Source organism: Notamacropus eugenii, chromosome 3 (assembly GCF_028372415.1).
Source record: "Notamacropus eugenii isolate mMacEug1 chromosome 3, mMacEug1.pri_v2, whole genome shotgun sequence".
NCBI lineage: Eukaryota > Metazoa > Chordata > Mammalia > Diprotodontia > Macropodidae > Notamacropus > Notamacropus eugenii.
In genome coordinates, this window is record NC_092874.1 from 448470721 (window position 1) to 448494007 (window position 23287).

At 36.3% G+C, this 23287-nt stretch overlaps 1 protein-coding gene across 3 annotated transcripts in view; it reads left to right on the forward strand.

Moving 5' to 3' along the window:
* Nucleotides 1-23287, forward strand: part of CNTN3 (contactin 3) — a 429998-nt gene that overhangs the window by 144123 nt on the left and 262588 nt on the right. For all 3 annotated transcript variants that reach the window (XM_072598650.1, XM_072598651.1, XM_072598652.1), the window contains exon 3: nucleotides 15292-15418. In XM_072598650.1, the coding sequence (XP_072454751.1) occupies nucleotides 15292-15418 (127 nt within the window). The remainder of the gene's footprint in view (nucleotides 1-15291; nucleotides 15419-23287) is intronic.

Below are 23287 nucleotides of genomic sequence, written 5' to 3' on the forward strand. Positions count from 1 at the left end.
TTTTTGTACATGGGGGTTCTTTTCTCATTTTTATGATCTCTTTGGGATATGTACTAGGCATGGTATGCTGAGTCACTACTTTTCTGTTTGTATCCTTAGCACTTAGCATAGTGAGTGCTTAATAAATACTACGTTAATTCCTTCATCCATTCTTTCATTTATCCCTCCATTCACTCATGAGTATTCCTCTGGGAATGCCAGTTTGAATGGTGCATACGTAAATTGGGTGATTAAGAAAGACAATGAGTGATTCTATCCTTATTTAGATTGAGTCCTTTATCATATGCTCAATCTGTATCATATCATATCACATCCCATCTCTCCTGAACTATTACAATAACTTCCTTCTCCCATCTTTAGATCTTTCCTCTCTGATGAGAGGTATCCTTTCTCCCTCTCCCTCTCTTCCACATGACCATTAAAAAGGTATTCCTAAAATAACCCCATGTCATTCTAATACTCAAAAAATCTTTAATGGCTCCCTATTATTTCTAAGAATATATTAAAAAATATTAAAACTGTTTTGCCTAGTGTGTAAACACCACTTCTGGCTTCTACCAACCTTTTCAGTCTTATGAAATATTAGTGTCCTTTCCAGTTGAAATTGCTTTAAAGATATTGCCCAAAACATGGCATCCAATCCATGTCCCTAGTGCCTAGAATATAGTAGGTTCTCAATAACTGTTTATTGAATTGAGTCAAAAGAAGTTTAATTGAATCTCCCACATTGTGCCTTCGCTCAATCTGTCCTCTATGTCTGGAATGGTCTCCTTCCTCCACTTCCTCTTAGAATCTCTAGCTTTCCTCAAAACACAACTAAGTGGCCACCTTTCCCAAAGGTTCTTCCTCAAATCCCTAGCTTTTAGGACTCTCTCTTTATTGAAAACCCTTAACATCAGAAACTTTGGACTGGAAGGAAGCTTCAAGGTCTGAATTGAATCCATAGGTGTCAGAAACAGACCAAGTAACACTACCCAATGCAGCTGAATCAGATGAAATTGGGGAATGTTTAGTAAGATCAGTAAAAATACAGTGAAACATAGAAAATGTTAATTTCTGTTTTTCTAAGACAAGTCACCATGCAGCCCACAGAGTCTGACCCCATTCATCGTCTACTTTGTTTTACAGATGAGGAAAGTATTAGAGATTAGGTGACTTGCCTACTGTCATGCAGGAAAGAGTTATGATTTGAAAGCAGGTTATGGCAGAAGACAGTCAGAAGGGAACTCCATCAACCTCATTTTAGACAGGAAAACTAAGGCCAACAGAAGTTAAATGACTTACCCAAGGTCACACAGGCTGAGACAGAAGCACCAAATACAGCACTATTTATAGTGTTCTATGATTTTTACTTGGTATGTAAGTCATTTTTACTTATTCAATAAGCATGCATTCCTGTTATGTGCTAGATACTGTCACAGGTATTGGGGATACAAACATGAGGCTGAAATCATCCCTACTATCAAGAAGTTTATACTAATAACCTCTCCCACTCCCCCAGAGGGACCCCCTTCAATTAAATGTAAGCACTTTGAGGGGCAGGGTTATTTCTTTTTTAGTCTTTTTTTTTCCTTTTACATCTCCAAGACCTTGCACATATTAGGGGCTTAATAAATGTCTGTTGAGTATAATTGACTGTATAATTATGCAAATAAGTATGAAATTTATGTTGTTTATAGATATAGAGGGTTCTTGAATCCACATTTATCTTGCAGTTATGGAACAATGTTTGCTGCATCCTAACCAAGGCCAGAAAGAATGTTTTTGCTTGTTTGCACAGCCAAGTAAATTGAGAATACTCCAGTGCTATGAACATTATTTCTTTTGTGGGAGAAGAAAGAAAATAAGCATTCAGCAAGCAACAGGATAAAAGGACCTAATGTGTTTTCTTGCCTCATGAGGCTTTTGAAAGCTCTTCGCTGATGTTTTCCTGAGCTTCCCATTGATACTGTGTTGGGGAATAATTGTTTGAAGATAGGGCCAAAAGTAAATACTTGTTTCAAGGATTGGCTTACATTGTGAGCTGATGTAATGGGAGTTACAGAGGACCAATTAAAAAAAATAAGACAGGAATTCCAGCTTGTTCAGACCATTGTGCTACCTATGGTATTTCTAAGTAAGTACACATATCAGACATCATCCCCTCAGAGACCTCTGTCTGAAACCACCAACAAAATAAGTCCTAGCCCATGGAGGGGGTGTTTTCAGCTGATTTCCTTTCATACAGTATGTATGTGGGTGCTTCATGAAGCAAGTCATCATTTTGTTCCTATTCTCCCACATAATTGTTATGGGCCTCGATGAGATAATGTTAAAAGACTGAAATGAATTCTAACCCAAGCCATGATCAAGAATTGAGAACTAGAAAGGACCTTGGAGACTACCCACTCCAACTCCCTCATGTTACAGATGAGGAAACCGTGACGCAGAGAAATTACATGACTCATCATGAGCACACAGCTCAGGGTCAGAGGAGGGATTCCAAGCTAAGTCCTTCCTGATTCCAGGCCTGTCATCTTCTCAACTACTTTCATGTGGGAAGGATTCCTGGATGAGACTGTGTGCCTCCTTTCCCATTACTCTGCCACCGTTACTGTAAGGGAGGCAATTATACAGGATTAAGACTTGTCTTAGTTGCATATCCCTTGAGCAAAGATTTCATGACCAAGTAGAGAGGTTTCTGGTAGTGAACAACTCTGTATGTAGCTAGATTGGTACTTGAAACACAAATATAGTCAAATTCTAGGATTGAAATTATCACTTTTTCTGTATGGTAGAACCTACAATAGAAACTATAATACTCCTTCTCCATTGGCATAGACTTCAAGAAGGCTAAGCATTTGCCTGCCATGATGTGCAAAAGAAAATGAATTTGTGAACTTACTAACAAAAACAGGTGACTGAGAAGACATTAACTAGTGACAAAATATGGGCCTACTTTTTTGTTTCTATAAAAGCTTTATGTGAGTGATCCCATGTGTCAAGGATTTCTAAGCTGATTTTCTTTAATAGCTCAGTCATTAAGGTCACAAAATTGACACAGGAGTAATGAACCCAAAAACAGATATTTGAAGGATAATTTGTTGATTGCTTCAGAGAATAAGATGGGAAGTAATTTTTCACTAAATGGGAGAGGAGGTTTCAAGCATAGACAGTAAGTAGAATCTCTTTGCCTACCAAAATATAGTGGTGGTGGTAGATTGTGTCACAGCATTCAGTGTGTGTGTGTGTGTGTGTGTGTGTGTGTGTGTGTGTGTGTGTGCTTGGATTCAATGAAGATTTAAGAGTAATTTCAAAGAAATGCAAAAATATGATTTTGTCCCAAAGATTTTACTTATTTGTGATTGTCATTCATGGGAACACTCTCTAGATGACACTTAAAAAAAAATTTTAAGGAACCTAGAATGCCTTCATTTTGTTTTACAATGTATTTTATTTTTCATTGAATAAGCATTTCTTTTCTCACCCATTCACCCTTCTATTTGAAAAGGAAAACAAACTCTTTGTAATAAATACCAATAGTGAAGTAAAGCAAATGCACACATCAGCCGTGACCAAACATGTCTCATTCTGCAACTTGAATTCTTCCCGTCAGAAAGTCAGTATCATAGGTTATCTTGGATGTTCTCCAATCATGGTTGGCCATCACATTAATCAGAGATCTTAAGTCTTTAAAATTGTCTGTATTTATAATATTTTGGTTACCTTATAAGTTGTTCACCTGATTCTATCCACTTTGAATAAATTTAGACCTTTTTATCTGAAATCATCACTTTTATTATTGGGGTATAGACCCCATTGAAATATTATTGGGTCAAAGCATAAATACAGTTTTGTGATTTAGGGAGCACAATTTCAAATTGTATTCTAGGATGGTTGTAGCAATTCACACCATTAATGTACTTGTTTTCCCCATAGACTCTCCAACATTTGCTATTTAATTTTTTTTGGTGAACTTTGCCAATATGAAGAGTATGAGCAGGAACTTCAGAGATAGTTACTTTTCTTTATATTTCTAGAATTATTTGTAATGAAATTTTCTTGATGTGATTGGGTTTTTAGCATCAACTTAATTTCTCCAAGTAATTTTTCTTAGTCCCAGAGACTCATGGCTTGTAATAAACAATATTATTAAAGAAAAACTAAAAAGAAAAGAAAAAAGAGGGAGAAAAATCAGCACAGATGATCAATGCATTGAAAAAAGTTTTTAAATATGTATAGGATATCACACTCATGGACCTTCCACCTCTACAAAAAGATAAGGGGTAATATCTTCTCATATTTCTTTTTTGGAGCTATGTTTGTTCTTGGTAATGTTGCAGTATTCACTTTTGACTTGGCCATATGTATACGGTTATTGTAAATGTGTATACAGATGACTAAATGTAAAATAATTTCAGAACACTCCAAACTTTAGGGATAAATAAGGAAAAGCTTCATATACTGGGTGGCATCTGAAACTTCAATCAATTCAACCTCAAAATGAGACTTCAATGAATATGTTTTTAAAGAGGTGATAATGAGGGAGGAGTGCGCATTAGACATGGAGCATGGCATGTGCAAAAACTTGGAGGTGGAAGATCCTTCCCCTACTTCTCTGCCTTTTTAAATTCTACCCATTCTTCAAGACTTGTCACCCTTTTCCTTCTCTGTAAAAGCTTCTCAGTCCACAATGATCACTCCTCCCCTTTTGTCTCTGAAGCCTGTTTGGAGAATATGTAATATATTGCCTTGGGAGGTTTGTATTACCATTGTAATTTTATTCCTGAAAGCCAACATTTCTCTAGCACGGTAAGGTGGGCAAAGTGCTTTCCATTTTATAAAATCATTTGGTCTTTCCAACAATTCAGTGAGATAGATACTGGTATAATCCCTATTTTATAGAAAAGGAAAATGAGAATAGGTTAAGTGAATTGCCCACTGTCATAAAACTAATAAGTAAATAAAGTAAGATAGGAATGTAGCTTTTCCTGACTCTAACTCCAGTGATTATCCCAGGGGTGGGGAACCTGCAGCCTCAAGGTCACATGGGAATCCAGTGGATTCAGTCAAAGGGCCACACTTGAGGACCTGGAAGGCCACAAGTGGCCTCAAGGCCATAGGTTCCCCACCCCAGGCACCATCGTCCATTCCAGACTGCCTCTCATGTTTGACTTCTATTGCTCTAACTTTTCTTATTCCCCTAAGTCTCATACTTTCACTCCCGTGAGCCCCTTGTTGCCAAAGTCCAGGTCTCGCACTTTGTCTTCCAAAGCCTACCCTCCCATCCCTCCTTTTGGAGCAAATGCTCAGTGATTGCCTATGAATGATTTGATCAGGGCACATTTTGTTGCAATTGCAACTCAAGATTTAATAATTTTTTGTGCAGATAAATGCCAACCTTAACCTAAAGTTCAATCTCCAACGTTCCATCTCATGACTGGGATGAATCAACTTAATACCAAGAAACCTTGACCTACTCTTGTTTGTCAAAAAGTGTTGAATTGTCGATGTGATGATTCCCATTAAAATACTTGAAAGCTGCATAGGAGAAGCGGGCTTTTAAAGGTATGATTAATGAAGTCGGTTCAGTGCTATTTATAAGAACTGTTCAGTGTGACAAATTTTGAACAATATACACATGCGCACCCGTGCACACACATAGACACACACACATACACACACTGTAGAAGTCGTATATAATAGAAAGGGAGATGTAAGAGTTTTCCTTTTGTAAGTAAATGGACCTGTATCGATCATGTTCTCTCCTGAGCATTGTCAGTCCCACAAAAAGCTAGCATAACCTACTAACTTCTTTCAGAAGGGTGGCCTTGAAAGCATCTGGCAAAAACCATCTAAACATCATTAAGGAATTATCCGTGGGTGTCAGGGAGGTTCAAAAGCCCTAGAATAAACTTTTAGAACAAGACAATGGATGCATTTGCATGTAAATATTAAATGCTATGAGATCATTTTAATATATCAGCAAGAATTCATCTTAAGTACTCCATTCTGGATTCTTTTCTAGTTGATGCTGAAGTTTCTCTTGCCTAATCATGAAATATTAACTTAGAATTTCAGGTCACTTGAAATCATTTTTGAAGTAATTCAAAGAGTAGTCTTTGTATAAAATTCTTAAGAGGAGGGAATAGACAACCAGGAAGCATCACTGCGATTATTTTGCTAAATTCTAAGTCATGGGGTTGTGGTTTTAGGGATAGAAGGGACCTCCCAGGCAATCTGATCTAATCTACTCTTTTTACGTATAAGGAAACTGAGGCTCAGTTAGTTTAAACAGCTTTCCCAGGATTAACACCAAGTTTTTCCTAACTCCAGCACTGTATATGTTAGGCAACACTGCTGCCATGTAGATGAATCATTGCGCAGAGACTGGTTCCTTATAACTTTCTCTGCATAAGACATTTCACGGATTAACAAATGCTTTTGAGTCAGGATGGATATTGCAAATGAAGGTTAGGTATGTGTAAAGCAGGCTCTTGGTTGCTTACGTTTACTTCTAGGAATTTAAAAGCTAGCATTTATATAATGCCTACTGTGTACCAGGCACTAACATTTTACAGCTATCTCATTTGATCCTCACAATAGCCCTGGACAGTAGGTGTGATTATTATACCTATTTTACAATTGAGGAAACTGAGGCAAACAGGTTAAGTGACTTGCTCAAGGTCATACAGCTGAAATGCCTGGGGTCACATTTGAACTCAGGTTTTCCTGACTCCGAGACCAATATTCTATCCACTGAGCCACCTAGCTGCAAACTCTAGATGAGGTTTATAGCAGCAAGGAGTACAACTTCCCATATACTTTTGGAATATTATGATCAGTTATGGATTGAGGATATATACTGATAATTTGGAGAATACCCAGAGGGGGGCAGTAAGGCTGGTGCCTTGAGTCCCTGGTTTAGATTTTGTTTTCCTAACACCCACTCCAACTTCTATTACCCTACCTCTCACAGTTTCTTGTATTTATGGAGGCAACTTGATTGGCCTAGTGGAGAACACACTGAGCTTAAAATCAGGAAGACCTGAGCTTACATCTGGCCTCAGACACTTAATAGCTGTGTGACCCCAGGTGAGTCTTAGCCTCTGTCTGCCTCACTTTGATCATCTACAGCATAGAGATAATTATGAAACCTGTACCTCAGAATTGTTGTGAACGTCAAATGACATATTTGTAAAATTCTTAGTGCCTGAAACACAGTAAGTACTTAGTAAATACTTGTTCTCTTTATTTTTTTGTGTATTCATATGCATACATGGATTTATAAACTATATTTACATCATTCATAGTTTCTCTCATTCATATTTCTTGTCTCCCACATTAGAATGTAAACTCATTGGGAGCTGGAATTATTTCATTCTTTTTATTTGTATCCTGAGCACTTCCTACAATGACTGGCTCATAACAGGTGGTTAATATATAATGGTTATTTCATAATTGAAAGTACATGAGAACCATTTGAAGGAATTGAGGATGTTTAAGTTAAAGAAGGGAAGAATCTGGGACTTATTGTCAAATATATTTTTTAAAAATTGTAGACATTAAGGGGAATTAGATTTCTAATTGATCCCAGAAGATAGGACTGGAAGCAAGGGTGGAATTTGAAGAGGTAAATGTCAGGGAAACAAATACACACATACACAATGAAACAAAATCTTAGTAAAAAATGAGAGTTGTACATAGACAGAATGAGCTACCTTAGGGTTTCTTCATGCACATGTCTTATGTATTATTAGAAATTCTTTTTGTGGGATGGGTTGTAATGGATGTCACTGAGGTCATTCCCAACTGTGGAATTCTAAGATCCTATGTGGTATTTATCGTATATCGAAGCAGAGTTAGGGCTGCAGAACAGATAGAGCGCTGGATTAAGAATCAGGATGATCTGGGTTTCACTGTCTGTGTCTCTGACACTTGCTAGATATTCAAACCAGGAAAAGTCACTTAATCTCTTTGTGTTAGGCAGCTAACTATATTTTCGTTAGTTGTTTGTCTTTGTACTCAAAGAGGTTAATGCAGTCATGATGTTGGGGTCAGGAAACAGTGTGTCCAACTGTGGCTGATCAGTCCAATAAGACCTCGGAAGGCTCTACCACAGGATGGGCACAGTAGTCTGGTCAAACATTCGGGATGGGGATATCTCTCAATTTGCAAATCTTAAGATTCTGTTTTGCTCATAAAACACTGTGCCTTCTTTGATTTGGGCAAGCCTCTCCCAGACCTCACAACTGAGGCTAAAGTCCTTCAGAGAGATCTTGAGAAAGTCCTTATATCGCTTCTTCTGACCTCTGTGTGAGTACATGCCTTGTGTTAGTTCTCCATAAAACAGTCTGCTATCAAATGCACATTTGGCATTCCATATACATGCTGATGCACACATTGTTAGAGCTAGCTAGGCATCTGGGAGACTCTGAAAGAAACTGTGAAAAGAAAAGAAGTATTAAGCTGCTTACCAGACTGAAGATCTACAGAGCCTTTGTTCTGACTTCATTGTTGTATGCCTGTGAAATCTGGACAGTAGACCAACACCTTGCCAAAAAAGTTATTTGAATTGTATTAGGAAAATTCTGACAAGATAAAATATAGACAGTGAATTGTTTTTCTTAAACTGAACTGCCAAGAATTCAAACTATCCTACAGAAAGAATAATTCTGATGGGCTGACCATATGGCCCAAATGCCAAATGTATATTTACCTAAAAGACTATTTGATCATGATTTTTATTTAATAAGGTATTGGAAAGTTGCAATCTGCCTTGGTGGAGAGAGTTCTCTGCCATGTTGATGAAGTCACAGATTGGGGGGGAAGGGGAAAGCAGTTAATTAATTAGTTGTTTAATTTAGTAACTTAAGAAAATTAAGTTTCTTCTTTAATAGTTTATTGCTTTTTACTGAAACTATATTTCATTCACCAACTGATGTGGGAGCTAAGTTTTTAACTAATTGTTTAATAATATTTCCAAGCATGTAAATCCAACCATCAAAACTGAGAGAATACATGCCGGGCTTATCTTTGTTTTTAACCTCATCGTACTGTTATCTTTTCCTCATCAGCTGCCTTTGCATACATCCTCAAATATGTTTTCATGATTTTGTAATTTTACCACCTCGCTCCTCTGAGATGGATTTTCTTCTCATCTTGGTTACAGATACTATAAAAGAGAATGTTCTCTCTGCACCTATCTGAGTGCTTTATAATCTCATCTTTGAAAGCAACATTGTCAATAAAGGATTCCCATGGCATCAAAAATTTTAATCCATTTTCTGGGCAGTGGAGGTGGTGGTATGTGTTCATTGGCCTCTGGTTTTCAATTTTTCATGACTGACCCTTGTGCTGAGATTTCCTTACTTTTGTACTGTTCCAGGCCTTGAATGTTTCCTGACTAACCCAACTTACCTTATTTTTTTTTAAGAGAAGACCCCCTCTGGCTGCCTTTATCGTAGAGTCATTCATGCTTCAAAAATACTGTGTTCTATGTAAATCCTACTTCTGAGAGGAGCATCTGAAAGGGAGGATGAACTGGAGGATATGGGTTTATTTCCTTCCTCTCTTACTCAGAGGAAACTCTGCCCTTCTTTTGGGTATATCATTTCTGTTTGGCAAAGTAATGCACCTGCCGGGCTCCCTTATCTATTTTTCATTGTCAGTCTTCATAAAAATTGTATAGAGAGCAGCCATTAGAATTGATCTGCCACAGCTTGATCTCTTACAGTGACATTACCTTAGGAGCTCATAAAGCTTGTACTTACACACAAAGGCAGCTTTTCTTAGTAGCCTGTGGGTGTTTGAAAAAAATATACCTCAGGAATTGGATTTGGGGACTTATCGGTCTTGTTCGGAAATGTTATATACCTTTTTTTTTTTAGGTCATAAACCTCAAATGGAGCTGTGGAACTGGACAGGCCTATCAAAAACAAAAGGGTCCTGTCACAAAAAGTAAAGTTTAACATCCATCTAAATGCTATGTAGACTCCATTTGGTTATTCAAGGAACATAGTTTTCTTATTAGGCTCTTAGCCAAGTCAAGTGTTCTTTCTTTCAGTATGGATAACGCATGTGATGTTCCTTGATAGGTGAATTCTGTCTTCTTAAGGAAAAAAAAAATAAACAAACTGATCCTCTCCCACAGATCAGAAAAACAATCTGAATGTGTGCTATTAAGGTTTTTTGTTTTTTTTTAATGGGTCAGTTCGTATTTTATTCCCAAATGTCTATCTTCATGTTTTCTAATTCTGGTAAGGCAATCCAAAGTTGGTTTTATGTATTTTGTGAAAATTAACCTTAAACTAACCTGTCACATCTGATCACTAATTCATACTTTTCCTTTAAACAGTTATTTGCAACCAGGGAAAGGCATATTGCTAGACTGTAGACTACTCCCTTTTATAGGAGCAGTCCCAAGGCATGGAGTTTGAGTCTTACTAGTAGTTAATATGGCATCTTTAGTTATTTATTATTGACATTCCTGTAAGCAAGGTGATTTTTAATTTCAGTGCATAACCGTATTTTGTGTGAAAATGGATGGAGTGCTAAGAAAAGTCACTGAAAACCAAGGTTATAACAAACCTTGCATGAAGGGGGCTTTGCTCCTGGGTACCAACTTCTAAAGAGGCTCTTGCATCCCCATGGCCAACTTTGTCCCTGTTTGCATTTCAGCACTCTGGACTTTCTGAAGGAAGGACTCACTTCCCACTCTTAATGTATATAAAATTTTGCATGTTGCATGTTACAATTGGACTGTCTCTAAGACTGTACCACTCTACTCCCAACTATTTTTTCCTATTGGTGAAAAACAATCCCTGGTTAAAAATTCATGTAGTCAAATGAAAAGAGAAATGATGAGAAAGTCTAGGAACTAGATGCTATTTCCAGTTTTCTCTAAGAGTAGCGGTAGTTGCTATAAGTAATCACTTTATTTCACTGAGCCTTTTCTATACCTAACCTGTGATTTTGTCAGTATAGGGAATAGCCAATGAAGAATCCCTCTTTAATAATAAAGATCTGGAACTACTCTGTTTTTTTTAATCTTGGAGAGTTGCTTGGGGACATTGAGAGGCTAAGTGACGTAGCCAGACAGTGGCTGCCTGGTAGTATCCAGGCAGGTATGCTTCCCTCTTTCCTTCAGGTCTCACTTCAAGACCCTTCTTCAGAAAGAACCATTTCCCTGTCCTTCCCAATCTTAGTGCCTTCCCCCTCTAAAAATTTTCTGCAGTTTTTTCTGGCTGTGTCTTGTTTATTCTTAATTGCCCACATATTGCCCTCCACCCTACCCCTGGACTATGAGCTCCTTGAAAGTAGGGACTGTTTTTCTCTTTCATTAGCCCAATGTCTGGCACAGAGTAGGCACTTTATTGGAATAGATTTTTCTGGACTTATTGATTGTGTCAAAAGTGGGACTTGAACCCAAATCACTTTTCGTTTTCAAGCCTAGGTGTCTACCCACGGAGTTACATGAAAGTGTTGATGGAGATAAAGAAGTTAACTCAGATGCTTCAGGCCTAACAGCTACAGTCTCTGAGAGTCATTTGCACATTTTGCAGGTCAGACAGCCCAGATGGAAATTTGGGACTGATGGAAATGGGCTACATAAATTTCCTTGATCCAGGAACACCAAAATAATCCAAGAACAATGATTTTTGTCCTCTGTTCTCTTAACCTGATCTAAAAGGAGACCTTAGGAGAAAACAAAGAAGTCTCCGTTCTCTGTGTAAATGCTTTTTCTTCCTCTTTCTTTTTGCTCCAAAATATATGAACGTCCCTGTGATATTCAGAAGTGTTAAATCTGAGTTTCAAAATGCCTATTCTCAGACAGCTAGCCCCTCCCAAGTCCTTAAATCTTATTAATAGTTCTGTGATATCATCAGTTTCTTTCTCTGAAATGGGTGCAATTGTCCTACCTGATGCAATAGAGACTATAAACCAAATTATTCATTTATATTATTGGTACCTACATGAATAATTTTGCAGTCTGCATTTTGAGATCTGATTGTCTCCAAAGGAGACATTTCTTTATTCAGCTGAATTTTATACTATTAAAATTTGTTATTAATCTAAATAATGAAAAAAATGCTCCTGGGTTCACTTCAATAATTATTATAATTAGAATAGCAAAAGCCTTCCAGATTTCCAGAGTACTTTCTTCACATTAACACTGTAATGCAAGAAAGCACTATTATACAGTGTTACTCTTCCCACTCCATAGATGAAGAAACTAAAATTTGCATAGATTGAAGAATCCTGTCTGAGACCCTACAGGTAATACACTGGGATGTAAGCCTTGTCATTTAATAGCATTTATGTAACACTTTAAAGTTTACAAAGCACTTCATACATATTTGATCCTTGGAACAACCTTTTGAGCTAGGTGCTATTATTATCATCCCCATTTTACAGATGAGGAAACTGAGGCAGACAAAGGTTAAGTGACTTGCCTAAATTCACACAGCCAGTAAGTGTCTAAGGTAGGATTTGAACCAGTCTATTTTATTCACTTAACCGCCTAACTGCATTTGACAGCAAGTACTTAATTTATTTGCTGAAAGTTTACTATAATATATACTTTTTCTACTTCTCTCCCTTCACCTTCCCCTTCCCCCAACACAAGAATTAGCTCTGTTGCCTGATCTAATCAATACAATGTAGAATGCAAGATCTGAAATCAGTAAATCTAGGTTCAAATCCTAGCATGGCTCCCAGTGTGACTTCAGGCTGGTAATTCTAAGTATGCTCTAAGAGCCTTTCTTGCTGTTAATTATAATGATACTTTTTCCTATTCCTTATCCTTTTTTTCTTTTTTTAAATTTTCTCCTCTACTTCCCCACAGTAGCAAAACACTGCAGTACATGAAAAATATTTTCATGTTAGAAATTCTATGTAGTACACCATAAACTTGTCAGAGAAAATTTGATACATAACTAATAAATAAGATAAAAATTAAAAAGATAAATCATGTAAAGAGTATTGAAACTTACTGAGTTTAGAAGGAAAATAATATACAAAGTAACAAGATATTTCCAGAACTTTTTTCCTCCTTATCAAAATGTCCAGAGGAGGAAGAAACTCCAAGTAGTGACCAGGGATGCTCTGTCATCTCACTGAAAGGAATCTTGTTGACAAAATGGTTGTTTTCCAGTGAGTTCTTTGATTCAGAAAACTTTTTGGAAGATGTTAGAGTTGGTTCATTTCAATGAAAGGTACACGGAGAAAATGTAGAAATACTTTCCTTCCAAATGTTCTTCTTTAAGAAACTGAATAACTTATGGGGATCCAATGATGAATCTTCCCGTTGGGACTGCATTTAGCCTGTAACCTAAGTTCATACTAGATTCCAGGTTTTGCTTCCAGATTCCAAAGAGACTGAAAGAAGGGACATGAAGCCTACACCTCTAAGAAAATTAATTCTTAAAATTTTGGGAGTGTTAATATGCAAATCAGAAGGATTGGTGACTTGTGTAACATAGGAAACTTCAAATATGGGTCTATCTCTGCCAGTGATTAGTAGCTAAGTCCTAGAGTTCTCTGGGGCACACAGAGGTTCATATTTTCATAGCTTTAGACCTTAGAAGTCATTGAATCCACCTTCCCCCTTTTCTGATGAAGAAACCGAGTCCCAAAGAAATTGTGTGCTTCTTGACATCAGGAACTGTCTTTTGCCTCTTTTTTTGTCTCCAGGATTGAACACATTGCCTGGCACATCCATATCTTAGGCACTTAATAAATGTTTATTAAATTGAATCCAATTAAATTAAATTGAATTGAAGTCATTTGCCAAAGGTTACTCAATTATCATGTGTCGGATGGATTTAAACCTATATCTTCCTAACTCTAAAGATCAGCATGCGATTGATATATCCCACTTCCTCTATCTAAATATGAAAGAGCTAGAACCTAGTCAGTCTTTTGTGTCTCTCATTTTAAATAAAAATGAACTTTTTTTTTGCTCTTTTTTATTGGTCTGTTTATTTCCTCTGATTTCTGCAAGAACTCCTCATAAGCTGCCGAGTACTCATCAGATATATAAACATGAAGAACCCTCTTTGTTGGATGATAGATTCATTGGACCACAGACTTAGAACTGGATGGTTATCTAGTCTAACTTGCTTTGGTTATAGATGAGGAAGATGCAATGATTTATCCTTAGTCATACAGGTAGTAGGCATCACAGGCATGATTTCATCCCAGGTTCTCTGTTTCCAATCCATCAATAAATATACATTATGCGCCTACTTTATGCTAGGCATGGTGCTAAGCATTGGGGCTACAAAAAGGGTCAAAAGATAGTCCCTGCCCTCAAAGACTTGACAATCTAAGTATTTCCATTCCAAATTTGTTAGTTTTATAAACTGACCCCAGTTAGGTTTAGAAATTTGAGGGAACTAGCATTTGGCAGGATGTGACCTTTTCACTTTCTTAATTTATATAACAAAGGTCTTGTGTTCTTCTCCATAAATATCAGTCTCTCTTTAGCCTGACCATGCCAGTTCAGCTACATCATCAGCATGACAACTTGGCAAAAATCAAAAAATCAAGAGCTGTAGTCTCAGCTTAGGGCTTCCAGTTATAAACCAAAGATTCTACCGATTGTTTAGTGCTTTCATTTCAAAGATGGCAAAGCAACATCGTCAACTTTCAGAATTACATCCGTCGGCAGTGGCAGGTTTTATGAGAAGGATTAAATGTGGTCATTCAGTGGCTTTCAAACTTCAGTTTTACATAGAGTGCTTTGACAGGAAATATCTAGCCTAATAGTTTATTTGCCAATAAAAACTTGGCTATTTTGAATCATGTTGAAAAAAGGTTACTACTATTTTGTTGATAAGAAAGTCTGAATGTCTGAATTATTATGATTTTTAAACCAGTCCTCTTTCTGTCTTACTAATATTCATATTTGTTATTAAAAGTTAAGTGTGCAAGCATTTATTATTCAGCATGTGCCATATACTAAGCAGTAGGGATACCAAAAAAAAAAGTTCTTGCTTGCAAAGAGTTCACAGTCTAAAATGACAGATAATATGCAAATTACTACTTATAAATAAGATATATACTGCATAAATTGGAGATAAGCCCAGAGGGAAGGCACTAAGATCCAAAGGCCTGGGAAAGAGTAATTTAAACTCACTAAACTAACTAAACTGGACTTAGGGTACCATAAAAGGTGCCTCTATTTCCCACCAATGTTGCCAATATTTTTTAAGCTTATTTTGCTCATTGAGTTTTATTATCTGTTCATGGATTTGGAATTAAATACCAGGATTTATTTACCTAGTTTGTCCCTGTGCCACCCTACAGGTGATGTTACTTTACAAGGTCCGGTGTTCATTAGAGAGCCGAGCAACAGCATTTTCCCGGTTGGTTCCGAGGAGAAAAAAATTACTTTGAATTGTGAAGCCAAAGGCAACCCTTCACCTTATTACAGGTACAGTACTCAGTTTTGAACATCTGCATCTGTAACACACTCATAGTTTAAATTGTGATTGGAACTTCTTTGTAGTACGTCAAAGCATGGCATGTCTGTGGTTGCTGTAACTTGACTTGGGATAATTCTGTGTATTTATCAATGAATGTCACTGAAACCTAAACAAAGGTATAAAATTCTGATTTAAGTTAAAGCTCTATTTGAGGGAGTATTCCCTTTACAAAAGAACTCACGAGAGCATACCTCTGAATTCCCTGGTACATTTATAGTATTTTTTTTAATGTGATTCATACTCAAAGTTTCAGAAATGAATCTATTGTGAACAGTGAAGGATGCCTATATTAATCTTTCCCCACTGAATATCCCTGGGGCCCCATAACTTCCAATCTAAATAGCAAAGGGAAGTGGGCTTGTATTTGGCCTAAGGAAACTAGAACAGTGTTTACCAAGCAAAGTTTAGTTATTAATGAAGGAATCTTTGAGGATCTGGGGAGCTCAGAGAAAGTCTGATTGATGTTCATAGTATTTTCTTCATCTTCTGTATCCCTAATTTTAATTTTTAAAAATTGTATCTTTGAAGCCAAGAAGTAAAACAAGCTAATTTGAACTAACAGGACATTAGAGAGACAATTTATAATGCAGATACCTAAAAATATATCATTTTATTAATTTCAAATAACTGGAAATAAAATAACAAAATTACTCTTAAGGGATGAACTTTAATGGATAAAATTATTTCTAATTTGCCTATTTAGTAGTTTAAAATAAATGATACTGATGATGTACCTTACAAAATAGTATTGCACAATTCTTAAATTCTTTCACATACGTCAAACTATTTCAATGAATAAAAGGCATTTACTAAACTCTTGTACTGTGTACCAGCAGTACACTAAGTGTTGAGAATAGAAATACCAAAGAGATAGTCCCCATCCTCAAGGACGTCTCAGCCTAATGAGGGAGACAAAGCATGAAAGGCAAAGGTGGCCTTGGAAGGGGGTTAAGGTCTTGGAAATAGCTAAAATATTGAGGGGGAGAATAAAGTCGTTCTTTAACACACCTTTTTAGGGCCAATAGCAATGGTGATTTCAGTACAATGGAAGGCCACTGGTTGAGAAATGGACAGAGTAAAGATGAAGTGTCATGGTTCCAAGTAACGTATAAGGGAGTAGTTGTGGATGACATTCTGCTGGTTACGTGGAGCTCAGGAGTACTGCAGAACCCCTCAAATAAGGAGGAGTAACTGAAACTCATAACTTCAATGATTGCCTTCTGTTTGTGGTTTCTGTGATACTGCTTTAATTTTTTTTTTAAATAAATGTTTAATTTTTTTCCAATTACATGTAAAAACAATATTTAACATTATTTTTTTAATTGAGTTCTAAATTTTCTCCCTCATTCATCTGCCCCTTCATTGAGAAGGCAGGCAATTTGAATTAGGTTATTCATGTGCAGTCTTGCACATTTCCATATTAGTCATGTTGTGAAAGAAAGCACAGACCAAAGCACATACACAAACACACACACACACACACACACACACACACACACACACACATACAATAAAGTAAAAAAAAAAAATAGTGATTTGATCTGTATTCAGATCGACCCCTGTTACCCCCAAAGTAGATAGCATTTTTCATCATAAATCCTTCAGAATTGTCTTGGATCATTGCATTCCTGAGAATAACCATCATTCACAGTTGTTCATTGTGCAGTGTTGCTATTACTATGTACAAAGTTCTTTTTCTGCTCATTTCACTTTGCATTGCTACATATAGTGATATTGATTTAAACAATTATTGACTGTAGATCTTAAGATATCACTCCAGTAAACTTTGTGTTTGTGCTGTTAATTGAGCAAATCCATTTTGTTATGGTTAGTAGATAGGTAAATTTGGTCTAATGCCCTTTTTCCTAAATTTCCCCAAGTTTTCAATGAGTGGAGTCTTTAATTAAGTTAATTTATTTTAAATTCAAATACACAATAAGAAAAGAAAAAAAAAAACATTGCCATGAACACTGCAGAATGCAAGAAAGAATTCAAAATATATAGCAATAAATTTCCATTTCAAGAAAACCTATATAATAAATACTGCACATTGTGTTCGGAGCTGTCCATCATTTCTTTGTTTTCTTGTAAGTTTTCTTTTGTTCTCTGCTGTGGACTTTATATTTTGTTCTTTTCTCCTCTTCTTCACTCCCACCTCCAAGAAGGCTATGATTAAGTGTGGATACCCCCCCCCCACATACACAGAAACATATATATCCATACCTATATCCGTACATACTCAATTTACATACACTTATTTACCTATAATCATTCTCATATATAGATATATATTTATATACATCTATGAAAGATTATTTTTGTTTGCCCTCTGTTTCCCCACAGTAGCATAACACTGCAGTACATGAAAAATATTTTCATGTTAGAAATTCTATGTAGTACACCATAAACTTGTCAGAAAATTTGATACATAACTAATAAATAAGATAAAAATTAAAAAGATACATCATGTAAAGAGTATTGAAACTTACTGAGTTTAGAAGGAAAATAATATACAAAATAACAAGATATTTCCAGAACTTTTTTCCTCCTTATCAAAATGTCCAGAGGAGGAAGAAACTCCAAGTAGTGACCAGGGATGCTCTGTCATCTCACTGAAAGGAATCTTGTTGACAAAATGGTTGTTTTCCAGTGAGTTCTTTGATTCAGAAAACTTTTTGGAAGATGTTAGAGTTGGTTCATTTCAATGAAAGGTACACGGAGAAAATGTAGAAATACTTTCCTTCCAAATGTTCTTCTTTAAGAAACTGAATAACTTATGGGGATCCAATGATGAATCTTCCCGTTGGGACTGCATTTAGCCTGTAACCTAAGTTCATACTAGATTCCAGGTTTTGCTTCCAGATTCCAAAGAGACTGAAAGAAGGGACATGAAGCCTACACCTCTGTTTCTCTGAGGGTGGATAATCTTCCTTCATAAGTCTAAGTCTTTCTCTATTTTTCTAAGTCCACCAACTTATCATTTCTTACACCACAGCAATATTCTAACTTTATTCCATCTAGTTATTTTAAATAGTCTAAAACAATCCTGATTAATATGACTGACATATAATGTAGTTTCCCTATTTTTCTCTTGATTAAATCTATTGTAGCTTTAACTTTGTCTGAGATCATGATTACTACCCCTTTTTTCCCTAATAAATTCTACTTCTGATCTTGTTTTATCTTTATGTGTATCTCTTATTTTCTATCCCTGCTGAATTCTCTACTTTACTTGTACCTATTACATGCTCTCCTGTTCTTTAACCTATCCTCCAAAGATCAGTCCCTTATGCTGTCCCCTACCTTTCCCCCTTACACTCTTGTTTCTGTCTGAATTTGAATTTTTATAGTCTTTCATATATATGTTATTCCTTCTTTATCCCATTCCTATTAATCTAACCATCCTTCTGTATCCCCCTTATCCTATTCCCTTTTATTTCTTTATGAATTTAAAACATATTTATTCTCTTCTAAATGTATGCATTGTTCTTTCTTTAATCCAAAATCTGATGTGAGTAGGGTTCCCTCTAACATTTCGTCCTTTATCCTCTCCTCCTCCCTATCCCCTTATCCTTTGGTTTCTTAATTTAGAACACTTCTATACCTTTCTAGATACATATGTATTGTTCCCTCTTATCCCATTCCCAATGAGAGTAGGGTTCCAGAAATACCAGCCCTCCTTCCCCATGTAATTCCACCATCAGTTTCCAAATCTCATTTGTATAAGATAATTACCCTTTTTTTCTTTTTCCTAAACAGTTTTTTTTTTTAATATAACCATATCATACTCAGGTCTACCCCAGTCTTTCCTTTGGATTACCCAATTACTAATAACAGTCTTAGAATATGTTTTATAGTTCCTCATATAAAAAGTGAATACTCTGTCCTTATTGAGTCCCTTGTAATTAGTCTTTATCTGCACCTTATATATTTCTCTTGGAACTTGTATGTCAAATTTTCTATTAATTTCAGGTTGTTGTTTTTGTTTGTTTGTTTTGTTGTTGTTGTTTTACAACAAAATCCTAAAAGTTTGAAGTTTATTGAATGTTTTTGGTTTTTTCCCCACTTAGAATTGTGCTTACCTTTACTGGGTATGATACTTTTAGCCCCAACTCCAGTTTTTTTGTTCTTTGATATATAGTACTTGCAGACATGTGATCTTTTAGTGTCACCATTGCTAGGTCTCATATGTTTCTAATTGTGGTTCTGCCATATTTGAATTGTTTTTTTTTTTTCTTGTTGCTCCTAGTATTTTCTCCTTGAGCTGGGGGGTTTTGAAATTTAACCACGATAGTCCTGTAGGTTTTTCTCATAGGATCTCTTTCAGGTGGTGATCAGTGGATTTTTTTTTTTCTCTTTCTACTTTGCCCTCTTGTTCTAACACTTCAGGACAATTTTCTTTAATTATTTCTTTCATTATCATGTCAACATTCTGTTTTTGATTGCAGCTTTCAGGTCATCTGGTTATTATTCTGTTTTCTCCTCTTCATCTGTTCTCCAGATCAGGTGTTTTTCTGAGATGTTTCACATTCTCTTCTATTTTTTCATTCTTTGTATTTTGTTTTATCATTTTTTGGTCTTTTATAACTTCACTGACTTTCCCTTGCCCAATTTTAATTTTCAAGGAGTCATTTTCTTCCATATGATTCAGGATCTCCTTTCTCAATTGGTTGACTTTCTGTACAAAATCTTGTCCTTCTTGTATTGTTCTTATTTTTAAAAATTTCCTCAATCTCTCTCATTTGATTTTTAAAGTATTTTGAAAAGTTTTTTCTATTTATTCTTTTTGGACAGGTGACCATTTGACATTATTCTTTCGGGTAGGGGAGGGTTTTTTGTTTGGTTATTTGGTTTGGTTTGCTTAAGTTCATCTCTTCTGAGTCTGCTCTGTTTCCATAATAATTGTCTATAGTTGGGTTCTTTCTCCTTTGCTTACTCATTTTTTTTTTTGTAGCAGCTTTTTATTGTAATCACCTCTAGCCTAGAGCATGGAGGATGGTGCCTTTGTCCTCATATCTTCCTTCAGTTCTTTCCCTTGTTCTGGAAACAGAACTCTGTGTTCCTTAATGCCCACATAAACTAGTTCCTGCCCCACTGCTTCTGCACTCACTGGGGTGTGTGCTGGTTCCTTCTGGACTACTGATACTTCTCAGCAGCACAGGTGGGCCTGGTGTCCCTTACCAGCAGAGGTTCCCTCAATCTCCCCTTGCTTAGGTGACAGACTTCCCACACTATCTGGAAGGTGAAAATTCATGTGGCTGGAGCCAAGGCTACCTCCCAACTAAGCTAGTCCCAGGATTTGCCACTTGTAGTTTCAGTGGCACTGTCCTGGAGGTTTTTCCACTTTGAAGGGTCCAAACTTCAGTTCTGGGATTTTTTTTCAGATCTTCCCTGATTGCCCCAGGAGGATCTCTGTTCTGCCCCAATTCTTACTTATTTTTATAGCTCTCCATTCACACAGAGATGCTATTTTGTTTTGTTTGTGAGGGAAATCTGGAATTTTCTGACCTACTCAGCCATCTTCCCAGAACCTTCTTTTCAATAAGTGAAGTCTTAACAATTTTTCTTGTACACCTTGTGCTCTTTTATTTGCCTTCCTTTCCTAATCCCTGTGTACATGTTATATATATGTACAGATGTGTAATAAATGTATATTCACTTTCAAATATACATTATTCTATTTAGTCCTAAAGCAGACCATGCCCCTCTTAAAGATAATGGATAGAGAGTCAACAAGGGGCTTACATGAAGAGCTAACATAAGGAATGTATCTTCAGCTAGACCTGTGATAGCCTATACTAATCAGCATCTTCTTTTCTACTTGCAGTCTAAGACAGTTGCATAGAGCATCAAAAACTGAAGTGCTTTGGATCACTCAGTCAGTGTTTGTCAAAGCTGAGAACTGAACCAAAGACCAATGTTCTATGTACTGTTCCACACCAACTCCCTAGCATTCATCTTGTTTCAAGGAGTAAGGGATAAACTTGAACACGAAATTGGTTGAAGGACTTGAGACTTCCCCTGGCATTTTTTTAAACTGAATTCATTATTTCCGTAGGCCTTTATTTTGATTGATCTACTATTGTTTTTACTTTTTAATTTATTTGTTTTCAACATTTACTTCCACAAAATTGCGAATTTCAAATTTTCTCCATTTTGCCCCTCCTCCCATCCTAGGGCAGCATGTATTCTTATTATCCTTTCTTCCAATCTGCCCTCCCTTCTATCACCTTCTATTATCCCCTTCATCCCTTCCCTTCTATTTTCCTGTAGAGTAAGATAGATTTCTATACCTTATTGCCTATATATCTTTTTTACCTAGTTGCCTGTAAAAATAATTGTTAACATTCATTTTTAAAGCTTTGAGTTCCACATTCACTCCCCATCCACCATCATTGAGAAGGCAAATAATTGTTAAGTCCTGGGTGGTAGCTATAGATTCCTACCTCTCATGTAGATCATATGGTCCTATCTTCTTCATTTCAGTGAATATCTTACCACCTTCAAGAATGTCCATGTGTAATTCAAGTCCAACTTCTTACTCAAAGACCATAACAGTATCAAATCACACTTAGGGCTAAATAGACATTATCATCCCTCTGAACTACTAATTACAAGATATCATTTGGTTCTAAAACCCTTATCCTTCTTTGATGTGAATCTCTAAATATGTCTTCTTTTATCCTTAAACATTTCAGATTTTGCAAGGCAGTCAAAAGTCCTAGCTTAGGAATGCTAAAATATCCTTATGATAATTTTATCTTGGTGAATCCAGTTATGCAATAACTTGCACAGTTCCTTTCAGAAATCAATGATCTGGGCAAGGTGATGATAAGGAAACCTCAGCACTTTCGCAGTTTGTTGTTCTGGGAAGTTCTCCTAGTGTTATAGGCAATGATTTAGAAGATAGGGGTCAGGAAATTTAAACCTTGAATTGATTTCTCATTTAGAGTAAAATAAATTTTCCATTTTAACTCATTAGTAAAGGCATTAAGAAAAACGCAACCTTACCATGTGACTAAAGGGTAGGAAATATTTATCCGTCCCGTTAATGCTATTTTAAAGTTCAAAGATCTATCAAACAGGGAATTCAGTGAAACGGTGGTTTTCCCTTTATTAGTAATTGAGGGGCTTAAATACTACAGGGAAATCCTCTTTCCTTTTCTGGTTGGAGAATAATACTCTCTTCAGAAGGTGTATCTGCTCACAATTCTTGAAGACGTTCTCTAACGAAGAAAAAGACCCTGCTGATCCCTGAGAGTAAATTAAGTATAGAAAACTGTGGGTTGTAATCACAACCTTATCTGTTTAGATGACAGCTTTAGTTCTGTCTGAGCTCTCTCTCCTTGTCACTTTTTTTATGTTGGATTAAATAAAATTCTTTGGCATCTTGTTCCCATAGCTGTCCTGTCTTTCTGATGTAAATCTGTTTGCCTGTTCTTTTGTATTATCTTTCAGAGCTTACCCAAAAATCTTGTCCACATGCAATAGGTGAAGGGCAAATGGAAAAGGAGAACATAAATTGGTTTTGTAGAATAAAATGAAGGCTATATATACTTGGTGCATTATCACAGCTTTTTTTTAAGTCATTTACTACCACTTGTGTTTGTCCTGGGAGGGAAGAATGAGTACTAGCTCCAAGATTCCAGAACCTGTGTTTCAAATTTTACTTCTGATATTGACTACCTGTGACTTCACTGAGTCACACCACCTCTTCTTGCCCTGTTTCCTTATTTGTAAAATAAAGTGGCTGGACCACATAGCCACCAAGGGTTCTTCCATGTCTAGACCTTAGTTGAAATGGTTCTGCAAGCTAT